Genomic DNA, 27799 nt, shown 5'->3' on the forward strand with positions numbered 1-27799 from the left:
TCTTTGTGACCCCATGAATCGCAGCACACCAGGCCTCCTTGTCCATCACCAACTCCTGGAGTTCACCCAGACTCATGTCCGTTGAGTCAGTGATGCCATCCAGCCATCTCATCCTCTGTCATCCCCTTTTCCTCCTGCCCCCAATCCCTCCCAGCATCAGAGTTTTTTCCAATGAGTCAACTCTTCGCATGAGGTGGCTAAAGTACTGGAGTTTCAGCTTTAGCATCATTCCTTCCCAAGAAATCCCAGGGCTGATTTCCTTCAGAATGAACTGGTTGGATCTCCTTGCAGTCCAAGGGACTCTCAAGAGTCTTCTCCAACACCACAGTTCAAAAGCATCAATTCTTCAGCGTTCAGCTTTCTTCACAGTCCAACTCTCACATCCATATATGACTACTGGAAAAACCATAGCCTTGACTAGATGGACCTTTGTTGGCAAAGGAATGTCTCTGCTTTTCAATATGCTATCTAGGTTGATCATAACTTTTCTTCCAAGGAGTAAGCGTCTTTTAATTACATAGTTGCAATCACCATCTGCAGTGATTTTGAAGCCCCCCCCCAAAAATAGTCTGACACTGTTTCCTATGTTTCCCCATCTATTTCCCACATAGTGATGGAACCAGATGCCATGATCTTCGTCTTCTGCATGTCGAGCTTTAAGCCACCTTTTTCACTCTCCACTTTCACTTTCATCAAGAGGCTTTTGAGTTCCTCTTCACTTTCTGCCATAAGGGTGGTGTCATCTGCATATCTGAGGTTATTGATATTTCTCCCGGCAAACTTGATTCCAGCCTGTGCTTCTTCCAGCCCAGCGTTTCTCATGATGCACTCTGCATATAAGTTAAATAAGCAGGGTGACAATATACAGACTTGATGTATTTCTTTTCCTATTTGGAGCCAGTCTGTTGTTCCATGTCCTGTTCTAACTGTTGCTTCCTCACCTGCATATAGATTTCTCAAGAGGCAGGTCAGGTGGTCTGATATTCCCATCTCTTGAAGAATTTTCCACAGTTTATTGTGATCCACACAGTCAAAGGCTTTGGCATAGTCAATAAAGCAGAAATAGATATTTTTCTGGAGCTCTCTTGCTTTTTTGATGATCCAGCAGATGTTGGCAATTTGATCTGTACTACTACAGAGTAGTAGGGCTACCTACTCTGTCCTGACCTCTTACTCTGGAACCTTCTCCCCCCAAACCTGTACCATTTTAGTTGCTATAGGGAAAGCAATTACAAAAAAAAAAAAAAAAAAATCACCCAAGTCCTTGTTTGCTGCTGGGATGGACAGATGTTTTTTCATCAGTTCCTGGTGGTCCCTGAGTGCTCTACTCCCTTATTAGGAAGAGATATACTTACCAATCTGGAAACCACCTTTATGGTGGGAATGTTTTCAGCCTCCAGAGCTCTACAACTCCTAGTTGCCACTGAAGAACTCACTGTGGTCTCTCCAATAGTAAGGTACCAAAAACTATGGGAAGAAAAGTTTAACCACCAGGTGTGGGACCAACTCCTGGATGAGCACACCAAGCTAAACTGATTGTCATTGTCCTCTGAGATCCCACTCAGTTTCCAAATCGGAAGCTATACCCCCTCAAAAGGAAGCTTGAGAAGGACTGCAACCCCAGATAAACAAGTTTCTTACTTGTGTGCTATTGGTTCCCACCAATTCACCATTTAACACCTCAATACCTCTAGAGATTCAGGGTTTATATCTTCTTTGTCTTTGTAATGTAACTATTCTTCCTGAGTTCTCAGGAACTGCCTGATTCATCTGCAATTCCCCTAACTAAAGAAAAGAAAAAAAAAAGTGCTATTTTATTTATTTTTTTTCATCATTTATCTTTATTTTTTTTTGTTTTTGTTTTTTAAAATTTTATTTTATTTTTAAACTTTACAATATTGTATTAGTTTTGCCTAATATCGAAATGAATCTGCCACAGGTAAAGTGCTATTTTAAATTAGAGCAGGAAAAATGTAAGATCTCTCATGGTTCTGTAGAAATCAGCTTGTCTGATTTAAGTTCGTGAGTTTAACTAATACAGATCTCTCTTTGGAATCTTCAGCCTCTCTGCAGGTGACGTAACTCCACCCAGTCTGCCATTAGAACACTTCTACTGTTACTATAATGGGTTGGAGGAAGAAATTATTGATGGTTTTGCCAGGTTCCAAGTCTCAAAGCATAGATGTGGATTGTTTTTTGTTCCCAGCTGAGGTGAGACACTTCTTCCATTCAGACCCATCTGACACCCCTGTTTAGGGACAAAACCCTACCCAGCACTAGCACTGGAGACCTTGGGGATGCCCAACTCCAGTTCTGTAGCTGGAGTTCTGGGAGCTTGACATGATTTGACCTGCTCAGAATCATCCAGTTCTTTCTGTAGGAACATTTTACTTCAATTACACACACACACACCCACACACACACACATATTATTGTGAGTATTTGCCCAATAAGTCCCTCTAAAAATAGTTAGATCTTTGTAAATAGGGGATAATTCTAATTTTCTTCACAATTATATATCTTTCACCAAGCAGAATTCCTGGGATATTTTAGATATTAAGCGTATGCATGTCTTTTAATGAAGCACATGAGAGAATAGAGTACTAAATGCACTTTTACTTTATTTTGTGTTCTGAGTTATAAAGTGTTTTGTGATTAGAAAATACATACCTACTTTGTAAATTTTTAACTGACTTAAACAAATTAAACAGAAAATATACTTTAACTGGATTACCTGTAAATATTAATTCCCAAACATATTTAAATTGAGGAGGGCTAGTAACTTCATCTTGATAAATATCATGGCTGATGGCTCCACAGTAGCAGGCATACAAATGAAGTAAGCAAGTGTTCTTCACAAATCAACATGAAGCTCTTGTGTACCCTGGGGTGTATATATACTAGAAAAGAGAAGTAATAAATTGGTTAAAAACTTTATTGAAACATGTTTTAGTATAGAAAATTTTGCATAGGAAAACACACAGCTAATTTTGACAACCACTAAGATTTTAAATAAATGTCTATAGGGAATGCCTTTTATATCACTTTTTTCTTTTTCTTTCCTTTCACTTCTCTTTCTATACCATCTTTCTTCATGGTCACTGTTCAAACTTGGATTTTTAAATGTATATTATTTGAAAATATTTAATATGATCAGGTCATATCTTCTAATAATATGATTTATGCATAGCAATCTCTAGTATTTTCAAAGATAGAATTCATATATGGTTATATCCACAATAAAATTAATTAAATATAAACAATTTTACTCACACTCAAGGCATCATTATATTCTCAGGTGGCTCAGTGGTAAAGACTCTGCCTACTAATGCAGGAGACACAGACTCAACTTCTGGTTCACAAAGATGCCTTGGAAGGGGAAAGAACAACCCACTCCACTATTCTTGCCTGGAAAATTCCTTGGACAGAGGAGCCTGGTGGGCTACAGTTCATGAGGTGGGAGGGAGTTGGACAACACACACACACACACACACACACACACACAAACCATCATTAAGTTTTAACACATGCTACTTCACTGAAACCTTAGGATGACATAAGACATCCCAAAAGAGAAATTTCAGCCCTGGAGACAGACTACGGCTATATATTTTGTTTAGAACAGGCCAGAAGTCATTTCTACTTCTCTTAATTTCCAACAAGTGAATTCCCCGAGTTTGGGAGAGGGAAGCACAACTGAATCATGAGAAACAAGGAACCACTAGCATCTGACATTTCCTTTAATGCAATTATTATACTAAGCAAGCTTTGTTCTCATTGTTTCAGGTTATGACAGTCTTCTACCTAGATTCACAGTATATAATTCCTAGTGGCTAGACAAACTATGAATCTTACAGTATTAGTCTTTATATAAATTAATAAATAACCATATACCTAACCAAAATCAACACTAAAGATTAGAAATAATATGAAAAAAATTATCATTTCATTACTTTAAGTGTCCACCAAAAGAACAAAGTTGTATAATATATGTCAATGACTTAAGATCACTGAAAGCTTCAATCCATCATTTTTATACTAAGATATGGAATATAAACTCTAAAAATGGTATTAACCAACCTTCAATATCAGTGGATTTGTGTCATTGCTTGTGTGTTCATGTCAGACTTCATACTAACACACACGCAATAACAACAAGAAAATAAAAGAAAGTAGGTGAATACAGCATTAGCAAATAAAAATACAAGATTCTCAGGTGGCACTAGTGATAAAGAATCTGCCTGCCAATACAGGAGACATAAGATATGGTAGGTTCAATCTCTAGGTCAGAAAGATCCCTGGAGAAGGAAATGGCAACCCGCTCCAGTATACACTCCTGGAAAATTCCATGGACAGAGGAGCCTGGTGGGCTACAGTTCATAGTGTCTCAAGAATCAGACATGACTGAGCACTCATGAACGCAAAGTAAAATAGGGGGATTGAACAGTGGAAGCTTTCAGGCAAGTAAACTAAAATCTTCATCTCTGAATAGCTCTGAGCTTTCTATCACCCAAGTAAAAATAGAAACCGTGAGAATATAGTGTAGCTCTTCTTATTAGAAGAGGTGGATTTGAAATTAGGTGGATGCATTTTAGTTTGTTGGAAGAACCATATTTCCAGGTGAACTCCTTAGGGATAATTGTCATATTGTGGAGAATGTTATACAAGTGACAACTCTGTAATGATCAGATGATTTTTTGTTGGGAATTATTTAATGATTTGACAATGAATTTATAAACATTTTTCTGCACAGTGGTACTTTTTCCAAGTAAGATGGCTTTAAATAAATTGATTCTTTTCTTTTTGAGTAGAAATTTTGAAAATGCCATTAATGGAAGAAATTAATCATTCTGAATTCATGTGGACATGGTTAATAACGTAATACTTATTGTCCATTAGAACACTACTTTATTAATTTTCATAAGCCTAAGAGAAATATAATTTAACAATTCAAAATCATTTGTATGACAAGATCAGCGTCTTTGTGAATTCAGTTGCTCTAAAGTGACCTCTTTTTTTAACATCACAATTAATTTCCAATAGAATTAATAGTACTCTCTGTCATTAAGTTATCTAGAGTTCTAGGTTGACCACAGGTACTGAAGTAATACTAATTTTTCTCCATTAATTTTATTTGGACCAAAGGGGACTCACAATTTTACACAGAAGTGATCCTTTAGGTAAATTGATGTTTTAATTCTCTCCAAATTAATTGTTGGAATTAATTCTTTACAAATGAATTCATGAATTAAATAACAAGTATATATCATCATTTATAAGTTTCAAACTCCATCATTAAATAGAAATACCAGTCAGTTCAGTCACTCAGGCATGTCTGTCTCTTTGTGATCACAGAAATAGAAATAAGACTCCTCTGAAATAAAATGATTTCACTTGCATTGCTAAAGTGGATTTACAGTGATCAACTCACCTGTTTGTCTGGGACTTAATTTTTTAGCATTGAAATCCCTGTGTCTAATGAAGGCACTCAGTCCTCAGCAAACTGGGATGGTTGACTGCCCTAAATTGATTATATTCAAAACATTATTCCTGAAATGAAGAAAGATGAAAAACAGAGATACATTTGATATATGATAAGAGAGAGAAAAATATCTTCTTTTGTTCTAGACCTCTGAAATATGTGTTTGTGTATCAATACACATCCTTGTGGGGGATTACCACGACATAACCTAATGCACTTATCAAAAATTTCCTCTTTCTATAAGTGAGGGAAAACATATTTGCTGAACATTGTTTCACATATGATATATCTATCAACTGTATTAAGCTAGCTCTAATCTTATAGTTAATAGCTTGCATATCTGCAAGAAAATTAACACCACATTTATTGCAGTTAATTATAGGTGTTTATAAATTGCTAATAAACTAAACATGGAAAATAGCAATGTTAGTCCCTCCTGTAGTTAACTGCCCAGTTTATATATAAAAATTAAAAATGGCAAACAATCTAGCATTTGTGTTATTTCTTTTGGAATTCAGTGAGGTGCCAGGGGTGGAGATAAATAAACATTCATTTGAAAGTGAATATCTATCTTATTGTTGACAGCAAACTAATTAACTGTCACATATTACAAAACTAAACTTGAACTGACTCTGAAATTCAATAAGGTTGTGAAAGCATAATTTTGGTAAGTAAACAGTGAAATTAAGACAATGATGAAGCAGTTCCACAATGACAATAAAAAAAAAGCAAGAGAATCAAGAAAACTGTCCATAAAAAGGAAAGCAATTTATTTCTTATATAACATGTCAGTATATGTTACATTAGTGAGAACAAATTTTGCAATACCAAAGTTTTGTGACTTCTCCTTGACTGACACAAAATATATATTTGTACATTTTTTTTAGCCCTAACCAACTGATCTGACATATCATGTGACATAGCTTTTGATCAATATTTCTTAAGGCTTTTTTTTTTATAAAGGGAAATAATTTTGATTGATGGTATGAGAGGATTTAAAAACAACTCGCTGTTGACTTAACAGCTATATTTCTTAGGGAAGATAATGACTTATGTTAGATATTCTGTTTCCTGTGCTGTATAAGTATCTTAAACTTCTCCCTTTCAAAGATACTACAAACCCAAATCATGGCTTATAACTATCATTGCGACATATTGAACCCCTAATGATTCTATGTATATTCATTTTAAGCATTTATACCAGGATTTGGAAACTGTATTAAAAATATAGAGATGTCGTCTTCTCTTTCTTTAATAAAGATATTAATAATAGGGCTAGCACACCTCTCTCCCTCTCCCTCCAGTGCACTGTTTGTGTTTGTGTGTGTGAGAGAGACAGAGGGAAAGAGACCACTTTGAATATGTATAAGTTATCATTATTCAAATAAGTTCAAAAGCTTTGTCCAATTCATTGCTTTTGAATTATTAGCATCCTTGATAAAATCCTTTTATATTTCATTTATACTTCAGATAAAAAGTTAACATTTATGAGATTTGTTAAAAGTTCGTATACTTCAGTTCTCAAAAGACCAGGACATAAACCCATATACTTGGGTTTCAGATCATTTTACTTTCTTTTTATTCTCTTTTGCAATTCTCTAATAGAAGTATTACATGTACAAGTCTTAATTAGTTGGCACTAAAGACTAAGCCATGCCTGTGGGGCCACCCAGGATGGGCGGTTCATGGTGGAGAGGTCTGACAGAATGTGGTCCACTGGAGAAGGGAATGGCAAACCACTTCAGTATTCTTGCCTTGAGAACCCCATGAACAGTATGAAAAGGCAAAATGATAGGATACTGAAAGAGGAACTCACCGGGTCGGTAGGTGCCTAATATGCTACTAGAGATCAGTGGAGAAATAACTCCAGAAAGAATGAAGGGATGGAGCCAAAGCAAAAGCAATACCCAGTTGTGGATGTGACTGGTAACAGAAGCAAGGTCTGATTCTGTAAAGAACAATATTGTATAGGAACCTGGAATGTCAAGTCCATGAATCAGGGCAAATTGGAAGTGGTCAAACAGGAGATGACAAGAGTGAACGTCGACATTGTAAGAATCAGCGAACTAAAATGGACTAGAATGGGTGAATTTAACTCAGATGACCATTATATCTACTATTGTGGGCAGGAATCCCTTGGAAAAAATGGAGTAGCCATCATGGTCAAAAAAGAGTCTGAAATGCGGTACTTGGATGCAATCTCAAAAATGACAGAATGATCTCCGTTCTTTTCAAAGGCAAACCATTCAATATCATGGTAATCCAAGCCTATGCCCCAACCAATAACTCTGAAGAAGCTGAAGTTGAATGGTTCTACAAAGGCCTACAAGATCTTTTAGAACTAATACCCCAAAAAGATGTCATTTTCATCATAGGGGACTGGAATGCAAAAGTAGGAAGTCAAGAAACACCTGGGGTAACAGGCAAATTTGGCCTTGGAGTACAGAATGAAGCAGGGCAAAGGCAAATAGAGTGTCACAAAGAGAACATCCTGGTCATAGCAGACACGTGCTTCCAACAACACAAGAGGAGACTCTAAACATGGACATCACCAGATGGTCAACATTGAAATCAGATTGATTATATTCTTTGCAGCCAAAGATGGAGAAGCTCTACAGTCAGCAAAAACAAGACCAGGAGGTGACTGTGGTTCAGATCATGAACTCCTTATTGCCAAATTCAGACATAAATTGAAGAAAATAGGGAAAACGACTAGATGATTCAGGTATAACCTAAATCAAATCCCTTATGATTATACAGTGGAAGTGAGAAATAGATTTAAGGGACTAGATTGGATAGACAGAGAGCCTGATAAACTATGAATGGAGGTTTGTGACATTGTACAGGAGACAGGGATCAAGACCATCCCCATGTAAAAGAAATGAAAAAAATCAAAATGACTGTCTGAGGAGGCCTTACAAATAGCTGTGAAAAGAAGTGAAAAGCAAAGGAGAAAAGGAAAGATATTAGCATTTGAATACAGAGTTCCAAAAATAGCAAGAAGAGATAAGAAAGCCTTCATCAGGGATCAATGCAAAGAAATAGAGGAAAACAACAGAATGGGAAAGACGAGAGACCTCTTTAAGAAAATTAGAGATACCAAGGGAACATTTCATGCAAAGATGGACTCAATAAAGGACAGATATGGTATGGGCCTAACAGAAGCAGAAGATATTAAGAAGAGGTGGCAAGAATACACAGAATTGTACAAAAAATATCTTCACGACCCAGATAATCACGATGGTGTGATCACTCACCTAGAGCCAGACATCCTGGAATGTGAAGTCAAGTGGGCTTTAGAAAGCATCACTATGAACAAAGTTAGTGGAGGTGATGGAATCCCGGTTGATCTATTTCAAATCCTGAAAGATGATGCTGTGAAAGTGCTGCACTCAATATGCTAGCAAATTTGGAAAACTCAGCAGTGGCCACAGGACTGGAAATGATCAGTTTTCATTCCAATCCCAAAGAAAGGCAATGCCAAAGAATGCTCAAACTACTGCAAAATTGCACTCATCTCACACACTAGTAAAGTAATACTCAAAATTCTCCAAGTCAGGTTCAGCGATACGTGAACCATGAACTTCCAGATGTTCTAGCTGCTTTTAGAAAAGGCAGAGGAACCAGAGATCAAAATGCCAACATCCTCTGGATCATCAAAAAAAGCAAGAGAGTTCCAGAGAAACACCTATTTCTGCTTTATTGACTATGCCAAAGCCTTTGACTTTGTGGATCACAATAAACTGTGGAAAATTCTTCAAGCCTGAGAAAGAATGAAGCTGAAAGCATAACAGTTCCTGATTTCAGGCTATACTACAAAAGCATAGTACTCAAAATAGAGTGGTACTGTTTTAAAAACAGACAGCACAATGGAAAAAAATTGAGAGTCAAGAAATTAGCACATCCATATATGGTCCACTAATAGTTGACAAGGGAGGTAAGACTATTCAGGCAGGAAAGATAGTCTCTTCAGTAAGTCATTTGGAAAACTGGATATTCATCTGCACATAAATGGAACTGGGCTCCTATACATTACCATTCAAAAAATTTAACCTGAATTATGTGAAGATTTAAATATGACCTAAAACAACAAACAAAACTGCTAGAAGAAAATATTGAAAAAATATTTTTGATATTGGTCATGGCACTGGCCATGATTTCGTATATATGATCCCAAATGAACCATTAAAAAAAAAAAAAAAAAAACAAGTAAGAATAAATAACTGAGGTCCATCACATGAAAGAGTTTCTGTACAGCAAATATACATCATACAAAAAGAAAAGACAACTTCTGGAATGGGAGAAAATGTTTGCAAACCACATAATTGAAAAAAAGGCTAATATCCAAAACATATAAAGAACCCATATATCTAGAAATGAAATCAAATTTTAAAAAGAGAAAAATAACTTAAATAGGCATTTTTTTCAAATATAATATTCAAATAGCTATTAGGTAAATAAAAAAGATTTTCAGCATTAATAATCACCAGGGAAAAGTAAATAAAAAACACAGTAAGACTGTGTGTCTGTGAGGATGTGAAGAAAAGGGGGCACTTGATGATGGAAAAGTAAACTTGTATATTCACTATGAAAACAGTATGGACATTCCTAAAAAAAAAAAAAAAAAACCTGAATAATAGAGCTACTTTGTTTTCATGCAATATCATTTCTTGGTATATATACAAAGGAAATGAAAAGATACTATATCTCATGGAGATATATGCACACTGATGTCCACTGCAGCATTATTAACAACAGCAAACACATGGAAGAAAACTAAGTGTCCACTATTACTCAAAAACAAAGACTATATATGATATATATTATATATTATTGCACATATTAGTAATAATAAATATATGATAAATATTATATATGTGGCACATGATAAGATCATATGTCACAAATTTTAATATGATGCATAATACAAAATGTATAATTGTATATTAATATATTGTATATTACTAATTAATACTATATATTATGTATTATATATTGTATAATTGTGTTATATATCAATATATATATAAATAATATATATTGGGTCTCCTGCATAGCAGGCAGATTCTTTACCATTTGCGACATGATGAAAGCCTAAACAATATATAATATTATATATTATATATATGTTCTACTGATACACATATAACTGTATATAATTAGTTATTCTACATTTTAAGTATATAATGATATTTATAATGGTTATATACCATAGTCATATATAATAATTATATAATATTATATGTTTTACAAATAATGCTTTTACTATTAGGGCTTCTCAGGCAGATCAGTGGTAAAGAATCTGCCTGCCAATGCAGGACATACAGGAAATATGGGTTTGATCCTATGTCTCAAAGATCTCCCAGAGGAGGAAATGACAACAGACGACCATATTCTTACATGGAAAATCCCATGGGCAGAGGAGCCGAGTGTGCTACAGTCCATAGGGTTGCAAAGAGTCAAACACGACTATGCAGGCATATTTAATACAATATGTATAATGCAGTATATTTAATATATATAATTATATATGTTTCCATTTTTTCCCCATGTATTTGCCATGAAGTGATGGGACCGGATGCCATGATCTTGGTTTTCTGAATGTTAAGTTTTAAGCCAAATTTTTCACTCTCGTCTTTCACTTTCATCAAGAGGCTCTTTTGTTCTTCACTTTCTGCCATAAGTGTGGTGTCATCTGCATACCTGAGGTTATTGAGATTTCTCCTGGCCATCTTGATTCAAGCTTTTTGTTTTGTTTTGTTTTGTTTTTGTGGGGGGGATTCCAAAATCACTGGAGATGATGAATGCAGCCTTAAATTAAAAGACACTTGCTCCTTGGAAGAAAAGCTATGACCAACCTAGACAGCATATTACAAAGCAGAGACATTACTTTACCAACAATGTTCCAACTAGTCAAAGCTATGGCTTTTCCAGTAATCATGTACGGATGAGAGAGTTGGCCTATAAATAAAGCTGAGTGCTGAAGAAGTCATGCTTTTGAACTGTGGTGCTGGAGAAGACTCTTGAGAGTCCCTTGGACTGCAAGGAGATCAAACCTGTCAATCCTAAAGGAAATCAGTCCTGAATATCCATTGGAAGGACTGATGCTGAAGCTGAAACTCCAATACTTAGGCCACCTGATACAAAGTAATGACTCACTGGAAAAGACCCTGATGCTGAGAAAGATTGAAGGTGGAAAAGGGGACATCAGAGGATGAAATGGTTGGATGGCATCACCAATCCATTGGACATGAGATTGAGTAAACTCTGGAAGTTGATGATGGACAGGGAAGCCTGGCATGCTATAGTCCATGAAATTGCAATGAGTTGGATAAGACTGAGCAACTGAACTAAACTGACATAATATATGTAGTCATATACTATATAAAATAATGTAATATATGTAAACCATGTGTGACTTACATACATTACATAATTAAAAGTATGATAAATGTATCATAAAATATGATAAAATATATTGTATCATATGTGTGTATATATTTGCATACCATATACATTATTTATAATTACATACATCACTAAAGTATATAATTATATATGAATTTTATGTGAATATTTTATAAATATTTTATGTGCAATATAATATATATCATTATATATGATATATAAGACATAAGACATATCTTATATATAGTATGTATTATACTGTATCATATGATATTTATGGTACTATAGTGTACTGTACTCTAAATAATCATATATATAATTATGTTAATCTAGAACATTATATTATGTCAATATCAATTATACAATATTACAATATGCTATAATAACATATATAACTTGTATATTGCAATTAAGATACTTATATATGATATACAACATACTAGTAGAATATTTATTATATATGCTATAAACAATAATATGCATTATATATGATATAACATTTATAACATACTCTATATAACAATATTATATATTAGCATTAATAAAGCATGTATATTATTTCACCATAAAGGTGAAGAAAATCCTGCTATACACAGCAACATGGATGAACCTGAAGGCATTTTTTAAGCGAAATTTGTCAGACGAAGAAAGATGAATACTCTATGAGCTAACTTAAATGGGGAATCTAAATGAAAAGAAAAGGAAAAAAAACACAACTCAGAGGTGCAGATTTCCTGGTTAGTGTTGATTTCCTGGGATAGGGAGAGGAAAATGGATTAAAGTGGTCAAGAGAGACAAAATTCCAGTTACAAGATACATAAGTTCTGGAGATGTACTTATGTAATGCACATTACTGTCATTATGCTGAATATAGTCACCAATATTCTATTGTATATTTGAAAGTTGCTAAATCAGTTGTTAGAACGTCAAAGTTCTCACCACACACAAAACTTGTGAATATGTGAGCTGATGAAGGTCCTAACTAACATTATCATGGAAATTGTTTCACAATACAGGTACTCCTTGTATACTGCACTTTACTATGCTTCACAGATGTAACAGTTCAGTTCAATTCAGTAGCTCAGTCGTGTCCAACTCTTTGTGACCCCATGAATCGCAGCACGCCAGGCCTCCCTGCCCATCACCAACTCTCCGGGTCCACCCAAACCCATGTTCAGTGAGTCGATGATGCCAACCAACCATCTCATCCCCTGTCAATCCCCTTCTCCTCCTGCCCTCAATCTTTCCCAGCATCAGGGCCTTTTCCAATGAATCAGCTCTTTACAGATGTATGTTTTTCATAAATTGATGATTAGTGGCAAACCTGAATTGGTCAAGTCTGTTAATACCACTTTTCCAACAGCATTAGCACACTTCCAGTCCTCATGTCACAATTTGGTAATTCTATCAATATTCCAAACTAGTTCATCATTATTATATTTCTTATTGTACTCTAAGATCAATAATGTTGATGCATGGCAAAACCAATACAATATTGTAAAGTAATTAGCCTCCAATTAAAATAAATAAATTTATATTAAAAATAATATTTAATGTTACTATTGCCAAAGGATTACATTTTGATGAAGGCTCAGATAGCATTTTTTAGCAATAAAGTATTTCCTCACTAAACTATTCACAATTGTTTTAGACATAACACTATTACACATTTAATAGACCTTGGTACAGTATAAATATAAATTTTATGTACACTGAAAATCCCCCCAAATCTGTGGAACTTGCTGTATTGCCATATTCAGATTTACTTCAGTGGTTTGGAAACAAATCTATTAACCCCCAGAGGTATACTTGCATATACATGTATCAAATCATTGTGTTGTGCATATTAAATCTGTACAATGCTACATGTCAATTGTATGTCCATAAAGCCATAAAAATTCCTATTTGAGAGTTAAAAAAAATCTAACTTATAAATAGTATATATATACACATATAATAAATTAAATAAATATATATTTATTAAGTGTATAAATATAAATTTAATATACACATACTGCAAACATATAATTTCACTTTACAGTTGTTTCAGTTCAGCCACTCAGTCATGTCTGACTCTTTGCAACCCCATGGACTGCAGTACACCAGGCTTCCCTGTCTCACTATCTCCCAGAATTTGCTCAAAACATGTATCTATTGAGTTGGTGATGCTACCAAACCACCTCATCCTCTGTTGCCCCCTTCTCTTTCCTTCCTCAATCTTCCCAGCATCAGTGTCTTTTCCAGTGAGTCGACTCTTTACATCAGGTGGCCAAAGAATTAAAGCTTCATCTTCAGCATCAGTCCTTCCAATGAATATTCAAAGTTGATATCCTTTACAATTGACCAATTTGATCTCCTTGCAGTTCAAGGGACTCTCAAAAGTCTTCTCTAGTGCCACAATTTCAAACCATCAGTTCTTTGGTGCTCAACCTTCTTTATGGTCCAATTCTCACATCCATATGTGACTACTGGAACTTTGTATAACTTTGACTATACAGACATTTGTTGCCAAAGTAATGTCTCTGTTTTTTAATACAGAGTCTAGGTTTGCCATAGCTTTCCTTCCAAGGAGCAAGCATCTTTTAACTTCATGGCTAAAGTCATCATCCACAATGATTTCGGAGTCCAAGAAAGTAAAATCTGTCACTGTTTCTATGTTTTCCCATTTATTTGCCATGAAGTAATGGATTGGATGCCATGGTCTTTTTTTTGTTGTTGTTGTTGTTGTTTTCCTGAATGCTGTTTTTTTTTAATTAATTAATTTATTTTAATTAGAGGCTTGAGTTTTAAGCCAGCTTGATTACTCTCTTGTTTCCCCTTCATCCAGAGGTTCTTTAGTTCCTCTTCAATTTCTGCCAATAGAGTGGGGTCATCTGCACATCTGAGGTTATTCATATTTCTCCTGGAAATCTTGATTCTAGATTATGATTAATCCAATTTGGCATTTCACAAGATATACTCTAAATTCAGCAAGGTGACAATATGCAGCCTCGACATACTCCTTTCCCAATTTTCAACCAGTTTGTTTTTCCATGTCAGCTTCTAACTGTTGCTTCTTGATCTGTGTACAGATTTCTCAGGAGATGGTTAAGGTGGTCTGGTATTCCCATCTCTTTATGAATTTTCCACAATTGATTGTGGTCCAAACGGTTAATGAATACATTTTGTTAAAATTTATAAAGCCTCAATTTTATACATTAAATATTTTTAAATTTATACATGTCAAAACTTTAATGTATAAATTTATAATGTATGAATTTTGTTAACATTATTCCATATCAATTATTTAAATGAGTATGAATGAAGCATAATATCTTCCAATTGACTTTTGTATTTATTCATTTAACAGACTTTGTTTCTGTTTCTTTAATTCAATGTCTATTGTTAAACTCCTACCATTGCTTTAAATAAATAAGGGAAATTAGAAAAGGCATGGAAAATCTTCAAAGAGTGGGGTTATTCTTTTTTATTCAAACAGTTAATCACATTAGTCTCAAAGTATTAAATAGGTATGACTGTTCACTTTTAAATCAACTTCCATCTGCCAGTTTAAAAATGTCTTTGGTGGTGGTGGTTTAGTCACTAAGTAGTGTCTGACTCTTGCAACCCTGTGGACTGTAGCCTGCCAGGCTCCTCTGTCCATGGGATTTTCCAGGTAAGAATACTAGAGTGGATTGCAATTTTCTTCTTCAGGGGATCTTCTAGACCTAGGAATTGAACCTGGGTCTCCTGCATTGCAGGCGGACTCCTGTGTTGTAGGCAGATTCTTTACCACCTGAGCCAGATGGGAAGCCCACAAATGCCTTTGCCATGATACTAAACTCAGTGGTTGTGTCATACATTTTATGTCCTTGAATGCCAAATATTACTCAGTTTCAGAAAGGTATTTGATAATCTTAGAGGAGAAATGATTACCCTTACCATTTACAATAATCTTAAAACTCTTCCTTTTTTAAGTGGGTATCTCCCTTTTATTTTTCATAGACTAGATAACATTCATTTGTCTTACATTTGATCAAATAAATGAGTTTGTAAATCCAGCATCCTTATTCAAATTTCTAGTATAAACTTCTTGCAATAGGGTATACCATTAAATAAAATAATTAATTTATTAGTTTGTTTTATTTTTCTAGATAACATTTACTCAGTGTTTGTTTGTTTGTTTTGCTATAGCTAAGTTTCACCTTTTCTAGTGAAAGAACAATCTCTCAACTTCTCTAAAAATATATTTTTGTTTCCACAGCACTTTCAGTTTCCTAACTGACACTGATTTTCATGTAAAGTCAAACATTTCTGATAGTATTACCATCCCAGGAAGAGTGCATCCTTAACAGGCTGAGAGTGGCTGAAATATCCTTTTTTATTTGCTTAAGTAGTTGAAATGGAGAAGGCAATGCCAACCCACTCCAGTACTCTTGCTTGGAAAATCCCATGAACGGAGGAGCCTGGTAGGCTGCAGTCCATGGGGTCTCAAAGAGTCAGACACGAGCGACTTGACTTTCACATTTCAGTTTCATGCATTGGAGAAGGAAATAGCAACCCACTCCAGTGTTCGTGCCTGGAGAATCCCAAGGCGGGCAGAGCCTGGTGGGCTGCCGTCTATGGGGTCGCGCAGAGTCGGACACGACTGGAGAGACTTGGCAGCAGCAGCAAGTAGTTGAAAACTTAGTTAATATGTAATCATTCATCTGCTTTAATACAAAATCAAGTTTGTTGTTTTTTAGCATTTTGCTATTCCAGCTTACCTATTTTTGCATTGCATTTTGCTACCACAAATATATTATTTCTGCTAAGTATCTTTTCCATCTCTTAATATATATATTTAAATGAATATATTTTCCTAAAAGACCAGTAATATTTTTGAATAATCAGTCTTTATCTCACTGATTTCTGTTTTTATGCACAGAAACTTAAGAATTAAACTTGTTTTCCCAAATTATGAAAAATTTAAATGTACTTTATTAGGCAAGTATCTAAATAATTTTTATACCATCATGTGAATATTGATTTTGTCTATATAAACCTCTGCAACTATTGGGTATTCCTTCTAATAAATTGTCATTGGGGTGACATGATTTTCCTCTGATTTTGGCTCAAAATATAATCAACTAAATGGTTTTACTTTTACTTTTTTTAAAGCTACGCTGGACGTTTTGAGGCAGTCTTTCAAAAGCAAACATTCTAGCTTTAGAAATTTGATTAAATTGTATTATTTATAAATACAGTTTTAAAGTGGTTAGAAAGTCTTATTACATGAAAAATATTTAAAAATAAATATATGCATTCTCCAATTAAAATAAATAAACTTAAAAATAAAAAAAATATTCCCCTAAAGATAAATATATGTATTTGATTAACTTTTAATTTGAAAACAATTATAAATGTGCTAGGTTAATAGTACTCAAATACAAAATGAATAAAGCTTTGAAATATGTTAACTTGTCATGAGCTGAAATAGCCCACTTCTTGTTGGATATGATTTTAAGACATATTCTAACTCTTAGTCCTCATAAAGGAGACCAAGTTGAACCATATTAAAAATCCCAAAATTCTTTATGACAACATTCTATTTGGGGGTGATTCTAGGTAGCTTTATATTCCCTTCAGGTGTTTCTTTTATCTACTTTTTATAGTAGGATAAAATGAGGAAATTCAAGGCAATATGCTTCTTTAGGTCAATTAGAATCATTTGAAGTTTAGCTCATTTACCCTGAATGATACCACTGAGCTCTTAACATCATTGTTAAAGCAATTGAAAATGTGTATTAAAAGTATGTGATTGGCCTACTAGAATGTTATGGAATCGCCAGACCAGGTTTGATACAGGATACAGGATGCTTGGGACTGGTGCACTGGGATGAACCAGAGGGATGGTATGGAGAAGGAGGTGGGAGTGGGGTTCAGGATGGGGAACACATGTACACCTGTGGCAGATTCATGTTGATGTATGGAAAAACCAATACAATATTGTAATTAGCCTCCAATTAAAATAAATAAATTTAAATTAAAAAAAAAGAATAAGAGAGGCACATAATTTTTTTAAAGCTGGAACTTATTTTACATTTCCTTATTTATTGTTTAATTGGAAGGAGTCATTTTAATTTTCTTTGCATGAAAATTTAATTAGGTAATATCACACCTTTAGGGTACAACTATGTAATTAAACTTTGCACCTGATTTTAAGAGTCTCAGTCGTTGTCAGAATTTTGCAAGTTGAGATGAAATGCTTGCAAAAAAGACATACTGATTTTGTGAAGGCCAGCTAGAAACATAAATGGAGTTAGAATTCAGGTGATACCTGGCTGAGGAAATTTAGTTATTGACAATCAGTGAAGTAAATTCATTTCTTGATTCTCATAACAGATACAAAGATACAGATACAAAGATAAACAGATTTTCTGACAGTAAACCTATTCAAAATATAGTGTTGTTAAATCAACAAAACACTGACACTCCAATTCTTATAGTACATTTCTATAGTGGCCATCATCTGCCTGTAATTCTTATTCCCTTTTCTGCCCAATCACAGATTTATGTCAGAAATGATGATAAAGAGCTGAGAAAAGGAGATAGAATATACACATACTATATTTCAGTCTACTTAAATATGAATTAAGCATCTGAATCTGCCTTTCTCTCTCTTACTTTCTTTGCAGTCTGAAAAAATAATGATTCTTCATCATAGATGGACACTAATTAATATACCTGAACTTTGAGTGATGTGGCTCAGAGAGGTTTTCTAATCAAGTTCACCTAGTGCATTTATTTTTGTGTTAAAATAAATTTTCTTGAAATCCCTCTGTGTTTATCTTCTGTTTCTGCTGTAGTAAATTACTATAATCTTAGTTGTTTAAAACCATATATTTCTTTATCTTTATGGAGGTCAGATATCTGAAATCTGTCCTACCAGGATCAAGTCAAGTTTTAGGAGGGCTCTGAGGATGTAACCATGCACGACCCTATGAGATTTTCCCAGAATAGACCTCCACCTATATCCTCCACCTACATTTTGTCTGCAGAAAAACATAGTCAAATAATAAATTTAATTTAATTAATAAATTTAAATTAAATAAATTTAATTAGAGAACTGAGAAAATGCAGAAAGAAAGAAAAATAGTCAAAAAAAAAATAGACCTCAGTCATTAAACGAAGTCAAGGATTTTCAGTTCTTCCTGAAGGACTATAGATAATATTCTAAGCCAGGTAGTTTAAGTTCTTCTGCAGATACAGAAACCACACTAGGTGGAAGAAGATAATTGTCTGTTACCCACAAGTACTTAAATCCCAGAACCATTGGAACCAGAAGACTGATGATGCTGACTGCTGGTCATCTCACCACCTACCAATCAAAAGAATGTTCATGAACTGGTCACACTCTGCTCCTTCAACACTATAAGACTCCTCATTACTCCCTCCAGGATGGAATACACGGTTTTGATAGCATAGCCCATTGTGGCCCCCTTTGTGTGGCAAATAAAACTATAGTTTTCTACTTCTCCCAAAACTCAGTCTTCAGGCTTCTATTTAGCACTGGTGAACAGAAGCTGAATTTCAGTTACAAGAGGAGACTGTTTCCATGTTTTCCAACAACTAGTGGTCATTTATTAGGGCTTCCCAGCTGGCTCAGAGGTAAAGAATACTCCTGCCAATGCAGGAGATGGAGCTTTAATCCCTGATGAGGAAGATCCTCTGGAGAAAGGAAAGGCAACCACTCTAATATTCTTGCTTGGAAAATCCCATGGACAGAAGATCCTGATGGGCTAAAGACCATTGGGTCATAGTCAGACATGACTGAGTGACTGAGCACAGTAGTCATCTATATCTTGGCCTGTGGATTTTTCCTGCATCCTCAAAAATATCACTCAAATTTCTATCTGTCATCATGTAATTGTCTCTGTCCCTGCCTCCCTCTCAGTTCAGTTGAGTTGCTCTGAGATCCCATGAATTGCAGCACAACAGGCTTCCCTGTCCATCACCGCTCCTGGAGTTCACACAAACTCACGTGCATCGAGTCGGTGATGATATCCAGGCATCTCATCATCTGCCGTCCCCTTCTCCTCCTGCCCCCAATCCCTTCCAGCATCAAGTCGTTTCCAATGAGTCAAAATTTTGCATGATGTGGCCAAAGTATTGGAGTTTCAGCCTCAGCATCAGTCCTTCCAAAGAACACCCAGGACTGATCTCCTTTAGCATGAACTGGTTGGATCTCCTTGCAGTCCAAGGGACTCTCAAGAGTCTTCTCCAACACCACAGTTCAAAAGCATCAATTCTTCGGTGCTCAACTTTCTTCACAATCCAACTCTCACATCCATACATGACCACTGGAAAAACCATACCTTGACTAGACAGTCCTTTGTTGGTGAAGTAATGTCTCTGCTTTTGAATATGGTGTCTAGGTAGGTTATAACTTTCCTTCCAAGGAGTAAGCATCTTTTAATTTCATGGTTGCAATCACCATCTGCAGTGATTTTGGAGCCCCCCCCCCCACAAAAAAAAAATAAAGTCTGAGACTGTTTCCATAGTTTCCCATCTATTTCCCATGAAGTGATAGGACCAGATGTCATGATCTTAGTTTTCTGAAAGTTGAGCTTTAAGGCAACTTTTTCACTCTCCTCCTTCACTTTCATCAAGAGGCTTTTTAGTCCCTCTTCATTTTCTGCCATAAGTGTGGTGTCATCTGCATATCTGAGATTATTGATATTTCTCCCAACAATCTTGATTCCAGCCTGTGTTTCTTCCAGCCCAGCGTTTCTCATGATGTACTCTGCATAGACGTTAAATAAGCAGGGTGACAATATACAGCCTTGATGTACTCCTTTTCCTATTTGGAACCAGTCTGTTGTTCCATGTTCAGTTCTAACTGTTGCTTCCTGACCTGCATATAGGTTTCTCAAGAGGCAGGTCAGGTGGTCTGATATTCGCATCTCTTTCAGAATTTTCCACAGTTTATTGTGATATTCACAGTCAAAGGCTTTGGCATAGTCAATAAAGCAGAAATAGATGCTTTTCTGGAACTCTCTTGCTTTTCCCATGACGCACTGGATACTGGCAATTTGATTTCTGGTTCCTCTACCTTTTCTAAAACCAGCTTGAACTTCAGGAAGTTCACGGTTAATATATTGCTGAAGCCTGGCTTGGAAAATTTTGAGCATTACTTTACTAGCGTGTGAGATGAGTGCAATTGTGCAGTAGTTTGAGCATTCTTTGGCATTGCCTTTCTTTGGGATTGGAATGAAAACTGACCTTTTCCAGTCCTGTGACCACTGCTGAGTTTTCCAAATTTGCTGGCATACTGAGTGCAGCACTTTCACAGCATCATCTTTCAGGATTTGAAATAGCTCAACTGGAATTCCATCACCTCCACTAGCTTTGTTCTAGTGATGCTTTCTAAGGCCCACTTGACTTCACATTGCAGGATGTCTGGCTCTAGGTGAGTGACCATACTATCGTGATTATCTGGGTCGTGAAGATCTTTTTTGTACAGTTCTTCTGTGTATTCTTGCCATCTCTTCTTAGTATCTTCTGCTTCTGTTCGGTCCATACCATTTCTGTCCTTTATTGAGCCCATCTTTGCATGAAATGTTCCCTTGGTAGCCCTAATTTTCTTGAAAAGATCTCTAGTCTTTCCCATTCTGTTGTTTTCCTCTATTTCTTTGCTTTGATCACTGAGGAAAGCTATCTTTTCTCTCCTTGTTATTCTTTGGAACTTTGCATTCAGATGCTCATATATTTCCTTTTCTCCTTTGCTTTTTGCTTCTCTTCTTTTCATAGCTATTTGTAAGGTCTCCTCAGACAGCCATTTTGCTTTTTTGCATTTCTTTTTCCATGGAGATGGTCTTGATCCCTGTCTCCTGTACATTTTCATGAACCTGTCTCCATATTTCATCAGGCACTATATTTATCAGATCTATTAAATCTATTTCTCACTTCCATTGTATAATCATAAGGGATTCTATTTAAGTCATACTTGAATGGTCTAGTGTTTTTCCCTACTTTCTTCAATTTAAGTCTGAATTTGGCAATAAGGAGTTCACGATCTGAGACACAGTCAGCTTCTGGTCTTTTTGCTGCTGACTGTATAGCGCTTCTCCGTATTTGGTTGCAAAGAATATAATCAATTTGATTTTAGTGTTGACCATCTCGTGATGTCCATGTGTAGACTTTTCTCTTGTGTTGTTGAAGAGGGTGTTTGCTATGACCAGTGCGTTCTTTGGAAACACTCTATTAGCCTTTGCCATGCTTCATTCCATATTCCAAGGCCAAATTTGCCTGTTAGCCCAGGTGTTTCTTGACTTCCTATTTTGGCATTGCAGTCCCCTATAATGAAAATAAGATATTTTTGGGGTGTTAGTTCTAAAAGTTCTTAGAGGTCTTCATAGAATCGTTCAACTTTGGCTTCTTCAGAATTACTGGTTGGGGAATACACTTGGATTGCTGTGATATTGAATGGTTTGCCTTGGAAATGAACAGAGATCATTCTGTTGTTTTTGAGATTGCATCCAAGTACTGCATTTCAGACTCTTTTGTTGACCATAATGGCTACTCCATTTCTTCTAAGAGATTCCTGAATGCAATAGTAGATATAATGGTCATGTGGGTTAAATTCATTCCAGTCCATTTTAGTTTGCTGATTCCTAGAATGTCGATGTTCACTATTGCCACCTCCTGTTTGACTACATCCAATTTGCCTTGATTCATAGACCTAACATTCCAGGTTCCTATGCAATATTGCTCTTTACAGCATCAGACATTGCTTCTATCACCAGTCACATCCACAATTGGGTATTGTTTTTGCTTTGGCTTCATCCTTTGTTTTGCTTTGGCTTCATTCTTTCTGACTCCCTCTGTAGCCCTCTTTTAAGGATCTCTGTGTTTAAATTAGCTTCATGTGGATAATTAAGTATATTATCCTTATATTAAGATCCTTGTCTCAGTCACATGTCCAAAGTCCATTTGTCCATATAAGATGAAAGTTGTAAGTTCTTGGGCTTAGGACAAGGGATATTTTGGGTGCTCTTATTTAAATAACCGTACTTAGGATCCCCAGAAACTATGCATGGAATTTATGCTTTCAGTTTATTTAACATCTACTTCTGATACACCTATATGCACTAACTCTTTAAAATGAGCATTTGGGGAGGAAAGTAACTATCTTAAAGATCCAAAATATAATGAGGTGAGATTCATATACACTTTAGAGAATAGTTTCACCCGTGATTTCCCCTTTATTTTTAAGAGGAAACTTTTAAAATGTAAAGACATCTTCAAGCAGGATTTTTTCTGTTCACTTTTCACTTGACTATTAATGGAGACATATTAGTGCTTTTAGCTTAACTGAGGCACTTAATGTGTTTATATTTGCTTTTAAATATGAACATTTCAACCATCCATAGAAATTACACTAATTTAAATGAATTAAACTGTCACTTCTGATAAAGGTATTTTAATCTAGTGTTTCACTTGAAATAAAAATTCTGCTGAAAATAAGCAAGAGAAATGATAAAATATATGCCTAGTAACTTCTCCATTCTTGTTCTTATAAATGGTTAATAGTATGATATAAAGTCAAGTCAAATTTTATAAGTGTGAGAGAAGAAATTTTTGAATATATTTATCATTTAAATCTATAAAGTTTTCCTACTAACTGATATGATTATGATTAATTACAAAGTACTACTCATTTTATACGAATTAATTTACACCCACATGTACATGTGTCATGGACATAAACACTAATTTCTGAATATTTCAATTTTTGTTCTAGGACTACTTTTGAGACACATGTAAATTTCCTGTATCCAAATTTATTGACAAATAATAGGAGTTTTGTGGTAACTTTAATTTTTATTAATCTTCCTAAATTGGAATAATTTGTTGCTTATTATTATTTGCTGTGTATGAAAGCAAGGTCAAGAGCACCCAGATAATACTATATGAATCTGATAATCAAAGAGTTTCTAACACTTTTTGTGATTAACAACATTAGAGTAATAAAACCGCTTGAAATTATATAAACATGAAATCTAGAAAACGTTTTTTGAAAAATTTCTTCGAAGTCAAAACATATTGTCAGTGATTCAAATTATTAACCTATATTGAATAACTGAAATAAAGAAATAACATACACTGATGAAAAGGACTTAAAAGCTAAAACCTAGTGAGGGTTTGCTATTCTCTGTGAAAAACCATTTTAGACAAGAGTCAAGAATCTTCCCTGGCAAGAATTTGAACAACAGCAAGATACATTATATGACTAATGAAGGAGACTCAGAAGCCATCAAGAAATGTGTCTAACTTAAAGTTAATCATACTAAGAGAAATAAGTCAGGAAAAGAAAAACACTATATGGTATCACTTACATGTGGAATTTAAAATATCTAAAATATGACACAGTTGGACTTATCTGTGAAACAGACTCAAAAACATAAAAGTAAAGACTTGTGGCTTCCAAGGGAAAAAAGAGATGTGAGAGGGATGGGTTGAGGTTTGGGATACAAATTATTATATATAAGAATGATAAAAGACAAGGTCCTATGATAAATCAACTGTATGTATATATATAATTTTCCACTATGGTTTATCATAGGATACTGACTATAGTTTCTGTGATGTACAGTAGGACTTTGTCATATATGTATATGTATGTATATATATACATACATATATAATATCAGTTCAGTTCAGTCACTCAGTCGTGTCCAACTCTTTATGACCCCATGAACTGCAGCACACCCGGTCTCCCTGTCCATCAAAAACTCCCGAAGTCCACCCAAACCCGTGTCCATTGAGTAGGTGATGCCATTCAACCATCTCATCCTCTGTCGTCCCCTTCTCCTTCTGCCCTCAATCTTTCCAAGCATCAGGGTCTTTTCAAATCAGCTCTTCACACGAGGTGACCAAAGTATTGGAGTTTCAGCTTCAGCATCAGTCCTTCCAGTGAACACCCAGGGCTGATCTCCTTTAGGATGGACTTGTTGGACCTCCTTGTAGTCCAAGGGGCTACCAAGAGTCTTCTCCAACATCACAGTTCAAAACCATCAATTCTTCGGTGTTTAGTGTTCTTCACAGTCCAACTCTCACATCCATGCATGACCACTGGAGAAATTATAGCCTTGACTAGACAGACTTTTGTTGGCAAAGTAATATCTCTGCTTTTTAATATGGTATCTAGTTTGATCATTGGATAAGGCAATGGCACTCCACTCTAGTACTCTTGCCTGGAAAATCCCATGGACGGAGGAACCTGGTAGGATGCAGTCCATGGGGTCGCTAAGAGTCAGACACGACTGAGCAACTTCACTTTCACTTTTCACTTTCATGCATTGGAGAAGGAAATGGCAACCCACTCCAATGTTCTTGCCTGGAGAATCCCAGGGATGGGGGAGCCTGGTGGGCTTCCGTCTATGGGATCGCACAGAGTCAGACACGACTGAAGCGACTTAGCAGCAGCAGCAGTTTTGTCATAACTTTCCTTCCATGGAGTAAGCGTCTTTTAATTTCATGGCTGCAGTCACCATCTGCAGTGATTTTGGAGCCCAGAAAAATAAAGTCTGACACTGTTTCCACTGTTTCCCCATCTATTAGCCATGAAATATATTTCTGCTGTGTGACAAGGTTATATATCTTGTCACACAGCAGAAATTAAGACTACATTGAAAATCAACTATACTTCTAAAAATTAAAAAAGAGAAACCTAAGAAAGAGAGAAGAGCAGAGTAAACCCTCTGAGGTAGAAGACATGAATCAACAGAATACAGGTGAATCCTAATTACATAGCATTTGAAAAGCTACTGCAAGCAGTTAATGACTCTTTAGCTTTTTTATGATTTTTAAAATCGACTTTAACCCACTTAAAAATATGGGAGTATGGTTGATTTACAATATTGTGTTAGTTTCAGGTGCACAGCAAAGTGATTGATTATACATAAATCTTTTTTAGATTTTTAGATTCTTTTCCTTTACTGGTCATTACTGGAATCTTACTCACGCTCCTGGTACTTAAAAACCAAAGAAGAAAAAACTTTCTTACAGCACTAACACAGCTGCTACAAACTTTTCAGCTAAATATCCATTAATAGAAATTGGATCTGAGTATTGCAGAGGGAAGAACTGAGGAGCAGAATTTTTGATGAAGAGTATATATTCCTCTTTCTGAAACAACAGTACCTAGTTTGTTTCCAACAAAGGAAGGGAAATAGCAGGAGAACAATCTTGACTTAACCAAAGCTACTCCAACGGAAAAGGCTTTCAATTTGGAATGTATCATATGCTATGGATCTGCTAGTGTGAGACAGATGGAGAAGGAAATGACATAGAAAATCCCATGGACGGAGGAGCCTGGTAGGCTGCAGTCTATGGGGTCGCTAAGAGTCGGACACGACTGAGCGACTTCACTTTCAATTTTCACTTTTATGCATTGGAGAAGGAAATGGCAACCCACTCCAGTGTTCTTGCCTGGAGAATCCCAGGGACAGAGGAATCTGGTGGGCTGCTGTCTATGGGGTCACACAGAGTCGGACATGACTGAAGCGACTTAGCAACAGCAGCAGCAGCAGTGTGAGACAGAAGTTTTTCTTTTTAATTTAGAGATTACTGAATCTTTCATGAAGTTTCTGTTTCTTCTCTGCACAAGTTTTATGATTTTCCATTCTCCACATCCTAAACTCCCTCTGAGGCAGGTATCTCAACTACAGAAAAATAGGTATTTTGGACGCGACATTTCTTTCTTCAGGAGATTGTCATGTGCATTGTAGGATGATAATCAGCAAACCTGGCCTCTGTACACCAGACATCAGTAGAAGTCTTAATCTATTTTGACAGCAAAAAGGTCCATAGATATTGATAAATACCCCCCGAGTGGGCAAAATCACATTTAGTTCCTCTGGGGATTTCTTGCTTTTGACCTTAAAAATTCTTTCCCACAGATATCTGGATGTCTTGATATAAATTATGACAACCACTCATCCAGTCCTTAAAAATGAGAATAATATCTCTGAGAACTCATAATGAAAATATTAGTGTGCTTATCTGGTGGAAGGAATAATCAGCAGGCACCTTTGAAAGCTAGGGATGGGATTCTTGGGCCAATAAGAAGTGGTTTTAGCTTTTTTGCTTATTTTGGAATTAGTACCAGAGCACAGTGCAAATTTTAAATGTTGTGATATTTTTTATTTGTGTAAACTAATATTTTGAATGTTCATATCTTACTTAGCTTATCTAATGTTTCTTTCTTCGATATATTGACTTTCATGATATTTTACATACAGAATGTAAACCACAATGACAGAAAACTAACCAAACTGATAACATGGATCACAGCCTTGTCTAACTCAATGAAACTATGATCCATGCCATATAGGGCCATTCAAGATGGACAGGCTATGGTGGAGAGTTCTGACAAAATGTGGTCCACTGGAGAAGGGAATGGCAAGCCACTTCAGCATTCTTGCCTTGAGAACCCCATGTACAGTATGAAAAGGCAAAAAAGATAGGACACTGAAAGATAAACTCCCCAGGTCAGTAGGTGCCCAAGATACTACTGGAGAAGAGTGGAGAAATAACTGCAGAAAGAATGAAGAGACGGAGCCAAAGTGAAAACAGTGCTGATTTGTGGATGTGACTGGTGATGGAAGTAAAGTCCAAAGATGTAAAGAGCAATATTGCATAGGAATATGGAATGTTTGGTCCATGAATCAGGGCAAATTGGAAGTGGTCAAACAGGAGATAGCAAGAGTGAACCTCGATATTTTAGGAATCAGTGAACTAAATGGACAGGAATGGGCAAATTTAGTTCAGATGACTGTTATATCTACTACTGTGGGGAAAATTCCTTAGAAGAAATGGAGTAGCCCTCATAGTCAACAAAAGAGTCTGAAATGCAGTACTTAGGTGCAATCTCAAAAGTGACAG

The 27799-nt window shown here is 35.6% G+C and overlaps 1 protein-coding gene across 1 annotated transcript in view; it reads right to left on the reverse strand.

Annotated features, from left to right (window-relative positions):
* Positions 1-1170: 1170 nt before the first annotated feature.
* EYS (eyes shut homolog) overlaps positions 1171-27799 on the reverse strand; it is a 284045-nt gene continuing 257416 nt past the window's right edge. Inside the window, 2 exon segments of the mRNA XM_027552187.1 lie at positions 1171-1214; positions 2735-2900. Coding sequence (XP_027407988.1) covers positions 1171-1214; positions 2735-2900 — 210 coding nt within the window.

This window comes from Bos indicus x Bos taurus, chromosome 9 (assembly GCF_003369695.1).
Source record: "Bos indicus x Bos taurus breed Angus x Brahman F1 hybrid chromosome 9, Bos_hybrid_MaternalHap_v2.0, whole genome shotgun sequence".
In the NCBI taxonomy this organism is placed as follows: Eukaryota; Metazoa; Chordata; class Mammalia; order Artiodactyla; family Bovidae; genus Bos; species Bos indicus x Bos taurus.